The sequence below is a fragment of the Crocodylus porosus genome, unplaced genomic scaffold, assembly GCF_001723895.1.
Source record: "Crocodylus porosus isolate Cpor-Errol unplaced genomic scaffold, CroPor_comp1, whole genome shotgun sequence".
NCBI classification, from domain to species: Eukaryota; Metazoa; Chordata; order Crocodylia; family Crocodylidae; genus Crocodylus; species Crocodylus porosus.
In genome coordinates, this window is record NW_017728925.1 from 9,479,878 (window position 1) to 9,485,947 (window position 6,070).

General features: G+C 48.4%; 1 protein-coding gene across 2 annotated transcripts in view; it reads right to left on the reverse strand.

Annotated features, from left to right (window-relative positions):
* SLC25A25 (solute carrier family 25 member 25) overlaps window positions 1–5,327 on the reverse strand; it is a 43,619-nt gene extending 38,292 nt beyond the window's left edge. The window contains exon 1 of one of the 2 annotated variants that reach the window (XM_019540664.1): window positions 5,024–5,327. In XM_019540664.1, the coding sequence (XP_019396209.1) occupies window positions 5,024–5,281 (258 nt within the window). In that variant the 5' untranslated portion in view covers window positions 5,282–5,327. The remainder of the gene's footprint in view (window positions 1–5,023) is intronic. The other variant, XM_019540661.1, reaches the window with a different exon arrangement.
* Window positions 5,328–6,070: the final 743 nt, after the last annotated feature.

Sequence of the window (6,070 nt, forward strand, 5' to 3'; positions counted from 1 at the left end):
TTTCTTCTGGACTGCAGCAGTTCTTCACGTGGTTTCCAGGTGGCTCTTTCAAGCGTGCGATCTCTCTCTCTCAGAGAGTGTCCTTGTTGGGAGAAAGCCTTTCTAAGATCGGTGAGGTAACAGTCCTGCGTGCTCGCTTCAGTGCAAATTCGGTGGTATCTGAGGGCTTGGCTGTATATCACAGCTTTTCTGGTGTGTTATGGGCGATTGCTGGTTCTGTGCAGATATGTATGTTGGTCTGTGGGTTTCTTGTATAACGAGGTCTGTATTTTATCGTTCTGGATACCGATCATCGTGTCTAAAAAGGAGATGTTGGTGCTGGAGTATTCTAGAGAAAGTCAGATGGAGGGACGGTGATTGCTGAATTTCTGATGGAACTTGATCAGAGATTGCAAGTTTTCAGTCCAAGTGATGAAGGTGTCATCGATATATCTTAAGTATAGCAAGGGTTTGATGGTGCTGTTCTTGAGGAAGTCTTCTTCCAGGTAGTTCATAAAAAGGTTGGCATACTGTGGAGCCATTTGGGTGCCCATAGCTGTTCCCATCGTCTGGAGGAAGTGTTGGTTATTAAAAGTGTAATAGTTGTGTGCGAGTATAAAGTGTATAATGTCAGTAATATCCTTGGTTCCGTATTCTGAATTGTAATCTTGTTCCTGCAGATATGTAAGGCAGGCTTGGATGCCACTCTGGTGTGGGATGTTGGTATATAGGCTGGTAATGTCCATGGTGGCTAGGAGGGTGTTGCTGGGAAGGTTCATAGATTCATAGACATTAGGGCTGGAAGGGGCTTCAGAAGATCAAGTCCAGCCCCCTGCCCCAGGGGCAGGAAGTCAACAGGGATCATAGGATGCCAGCAAGATGAAGATCCAATAGTGTCTTGAAGGTGTTCAAAGTGGGTGCTTGAACCACCTCTGGCAGCAGTCTATTCCAAACCTTGGGGGCTTGGACAGTAAAGTTCTTCCTTATGTCAAGCCTGAAACAGTCGTGGAGGAGTTTGTGACCATTCGACCTTGTCATTCCTTGGGGTGCTGTGGTGAACAGACATTCCCCCAGTTCCTGGAGAGTTTCTATGGCCTTTTTCACTGGTAGAGAGATTGCTATGGTGGCATGTGTTGTTGATTATTTAATTGTTTATTCTTTCCCTGAAGCAGTCAATGTAGTGGTCATGGTTAGGGTTTTGCCCACTGTGAGGTGTCCAATCTGACTTTTAGGGGCGTTTTAGGGGTTGATCTTTTCCTGAATGTTTTCAGAGGATGAGTTGCTGTTGGGAGTGGATTCAGTTTGGTCATGGAAATGTTCCTTGAGGTGGAGGTGTCGGAAGAATTCTTCTAGTTTTCCACTCTGAAGTATTTTATTAGGGTATTTTTCTGGACAAATTTAGGACTTCAGAAAGGACAGATTCTTCAGTCTAGGTAAGCAAGTGTGTGGAGAGATTGATAATATTTGAGGGTTGGTTGATGTTTCATCAAGTCTGAGGTTGGAATGTCATAAGGTGCTGGTGGTGTTCCTCAGACGGTTGTTTTGTAGCTAGGGAACTTGTTCTTGGAGTAATTTGTTCCATTTCTTCTTTTTATGTAGGATGAAGGTTGTAGAATTTTTTTCATAGTTTCTTTGTATCCATTGTATATTATTAGGGAAGATGATTATATTTCTGTCTTTTAAGTTGTTGTAGTATGTGATGATTTCCTTCCAGAGTTTCTCTCTTGGAGTAGATTAGGTGAAGTAGATGATTTCTAATTTTCTCTGACGTACTTCTGCATAGCAGTGAAGTTTTGGAGTTGTGTATAGTATTTGGAGTTGTGTATAGTAGCCAGAGGACTGTAATGTTTAGTGCTCGGGGAACGAAGATGTGCTTCTTGGATAGGCTTACAAAAATATATGTCGCTGTTAAGTTTGGCTTCTTTCTTTTTCATGTTGTACATTTTCCATTTCAAATGGCTGAATTCGATATCTTCCATGTTACAGGGGTGTGAGTGGTAGCCGTGTTGGTCTAAGGCAGAGGCGGGCTATTATTTTGGGCAGAGGGCCCCTTACTGAGTTTCAGCAAGACAACAAGGGCCGCATGACAGGCACCTCGGGGCAGATTAATATTAATTTTCTAAATTTTTTTAGAGGCCCCGCAGGCCAGATAGAATGGCCGGGTGGGTCGTATCTGGCCCCCGGGCCACATTTTGCCCACCCCTGGTCTAAGGACATAGGCAGACAAAGCTTTTTGGGTGAATCTGCTATCTTTTATTAGACTAACTTAAATAGCTGGAAACCAATTTTTAAGCAAGCTTTCAGGTTACAAAAATCCTTTGTCAGGCTAAAGAAGTTTCAGCAGTTGGTGTGTGGTCTTTCTGAACGGAATGAAGACTTCCTCAAGAACAGCACCATCAAACCCTTGCTATACTTAAGATATATCGATGACACCTTCATCACTTGGACTGAAAACCTGCAATCTCTGATCAAGTTCCATCAGAAATTCAGCAATCACCGTCCCTCCATCTGACTTTCTCTAGAATACTCCAGCACCAACATCTCCTTTTTAGACACGATGATCGGTATCCAGAACGATAAAATACAGACCTCGTTATACAAGAAACCCACAGACCAACATACATATCTGCACAGAACCAGCAATCGCCCATAACACACCAGAAAAGCTGTGATATACAGCCAAGCCCTCAGATACCACCGAATTTGCACTGAAGCGAGCACGCAGGACTGTTACCTCACCGATCTTAGAAAGGCTTTCTCCCAACAAGGACACTCTCTGAGAGAGAGAGATCGCACGCTTGAAAGAGCCACCTGGAAACCACGTGAAGAACTGCTGCAGTCCAGAAGAAACCCCCCCACAAATCGCACACCACTGGTTACGACATATCACCTCTCCCTCAAACCCGTACAAAAAATCCTCAAACAATTGCAACCCATTCTGAAAGAGATCTTCCCAGAGCCACCCATCCTAGCCTTCAAACAAGCACTGAACCTCACTAACCTCGTCACCAGAAGCAAACTTCCTCAGGCCCAGAACGCACCAAATGGATCCAGACCATGCCATGACAAGACATGCAAAACCTGCCAACACATCTCCACCCCTCCCCACAATTACTATGCCCCACAACAGAGCCATCAGCATTCCCGGATCTTGCAGCTGCACCTCCAGAAATGTACTGCATCTCATCCAATGCACCGAATGCCCTAATGGAAAATACGTAGGAGAGACCAAAATACAACTGTGCACCAGAATGAATGCGTACCGGAAATCTATCAAAGACAGGAATACCCAATTACCTGTGGGGGCACATTTCTCACAAGAAAACCACTCTTTCCAATCTCTCAGTCCGGATCCTCAAAGGAAACTTACACAACACTTCCCGCAGACGAGCCTATGAACTCCTCTTCATCAACCTCGTGGATACTAAATCATGGACTATACATAGACATTGGATTTATGACACATGATCCCCCATGTACCTCTCCACTATTTATCCCCCTACTTCCCTGCCCCCGCCTGTCTCTCACTCATTGACTCCTCAATCTACATCTTCACTGACTGCCCATCTCGTATGCATACCAGCCCAGCCTCTGGCTTCTTTACTATTCATTCTATCCAGGAAGACCACACACCAACTGCTGAAACTTCCTTAGCCTGACAAAGGGGTTTTGAACCCAAAAGCTTGCTTAAAAATTGTTTGCCAACTATTTAAGTTGGTCTAATAAAAGATACCAGATTCACCCAAAGAACCTTGTCTGCCTATGTCCTTAGACCAACACAGCTACAACCTACACCCCTGTAACACAAATATGGGCTTTTAAATGTTCTTTTTTCTGGAAGAGATACATTTTTTCAACCTTTGCTTTTGCTCAGTTTACACCTAATCACAGACACTAACAGAAACACATGGGTCACTGCAGTTTCAGTGTCAAAAGTGACCAAGACTGCCTTTAAAACCTTGACAACTACCAACTCTTTGCTTTTGCTTGTTTTTTGACGACAGAAAACCACAGAAGCCTGCCTCTGCTGCACAGGACTCGGACAGATCACAGTCAGGCAAAACATTTGGAGGCTCTTGCGGCCAGACATGTAGGGTGAAAATTTTTCCAAAACAGAAAATTTTCCAGTGCTTAATTTTTCCATGGAAAATTTTCCATTTCTAAAAATTCATTGTTTCACAAGATTCATCAGTAACAACGAATGGATACCAATACAGTATTAGGCAAGCCTGGCAGCACCATTCCCTAAGGTGTGTCATGTGGCGTGTGTGGCTGTGCAGGCTCACCCAGGAGCGCAGTGTGAGCGCAGCCCACAGGTAACACTGCTTTGCAGTTTCAGAGTTGTAATTCATGTTTTTTCAGGTGATTATCCCTAGGAAGCGTGAGAGAGTACTCACTCATATGTTTTTCTGATGTGCAAGTAGGAGAGTAAATACACTCTTTTAATCCTCCAAACCAAAAATCAAGTTATGAATTCACCTAATTGGCTGTGCAGGTCAAATCCAAACCAAAGCACAGCATCTTTGCATGTGCTGAAAGCAGTGTGTTAACAAGTTTTCAGTGCTTTGTTTCTTCTTCCCTTACATTAAAAACAAACAACGTAAGGAAAGTACATGCTATTGTGTACTGCCTTTACGTTTTTACAAGTACACATGCCAATAAAAATAATCGATTCCCACATAAAGCTTTGAATATAACATTAAAAAAAGTACCCCCCTGTTCATTTCATGTCCCAACAGCAACAGGTACTTGGACTGAAACAGCAGATTAGTGGTGGGGGGAGTAGTAAATGCAGCATGTTTCATGTAGTTTAGTTTTGTTTACTACATATAAGTCACATAAACATGCAAAATTAGATCACGCGCTATTTAGGGCATTGGAAAAACTTCCGGAAAACCCACACCTCTGCTCGGGGCCCGTTTAAATCTCTGGGTGCCTGCCCCCCTCAGGCAACGGGTTAAAAGGACCCCGCACCCCCTGATGACAGCCCGGCGTGCGGGGACGGCATGGGGAAGGCCTGCGCGGTCCACGAGCCGGCGCTCACCCAGAGGTCCCGCTCGGTGCGGTGCAGGCCGAGCCGGCCCAGTCCCACGGCCAGGTCGTGCACGCAGAGGGCGCCGTCGCGGTTCACGTCCAGCTTCTGGAAGAGCGCGTGGAGGCGCCGCTCCTGCTCGGGGGCCCCGCATAGCGCGCGCCCGTGCGGGCCCGGGACGCCGCCGTCGGCTGCCGCGCGCGGGGGGCTGCACTGGCACAACACGCCGCTCACCACCGGCGAGGCCAGCGAGCGCCGCGGGCCTGGCATGCCCCGGCTCGCGAGACGCCGGCAAATGGCGGCGCCTCGTCCTTCAGTCAGAGCGGCAGCGAGGAAATGACTCAACCTGCTTCCGGTTTCCCGCCACAACCAATGTGACTCGCCTGCCGCCAATCAGAGCGCGTGGGTGAGGAGCCGCGTGGCCGGCGGCGCCGCACTGCCAACAGCCTCCGCCAACCCGCTCGCCTAACGTCACACGCACGCCAACACCAATCGGAATGAGCCAGCCACTGGAGCGCGGTAGGAGGGGAGAGAGCGTGGGCGTGAAAGCAGGGGAGGATTCCCATTGGCGGGGCCGCCGAGGAAGGCGGGGAGAAGGCAGCGGCAGACCCAATGGGTCTCCCGCACTTGTGTGTTGACGTCGCAGGGCGGATCCAATAGCTGGAGAGACTGGAGCCCTACCGAGCTCTGATTGGAACAGACGGTACCCAATGGCTTCTTGAGCTGGGTTCTGAAGGCGGCCACAACTTCTGACTGACAGGCGCACGGCCCATTAAACTGAAACAACCGGTGGGGGGGAGGAGGAGCTGCACCTTTGACCAATAGGATTTTGGTCTGGGGTGACGGGAGGCGGGATCAACGCCTGACGGGCAAGCGCGCGCGCCAATCCACCGGGGCAGGAAAAGGGGCCGATTCTGGAAGCCATTACGCCAGTGCCGCAGGGCGGAGGTCGTTGAGCGGGGCCTGGCGGGTGGTGGCGGTACGCAATTTGCGTATCCTTCGCTAGGGAAAGGGAAGGGGGAGGGGGGGTGGCACCCCGGGGCCCCCTCGGGCCCCGAG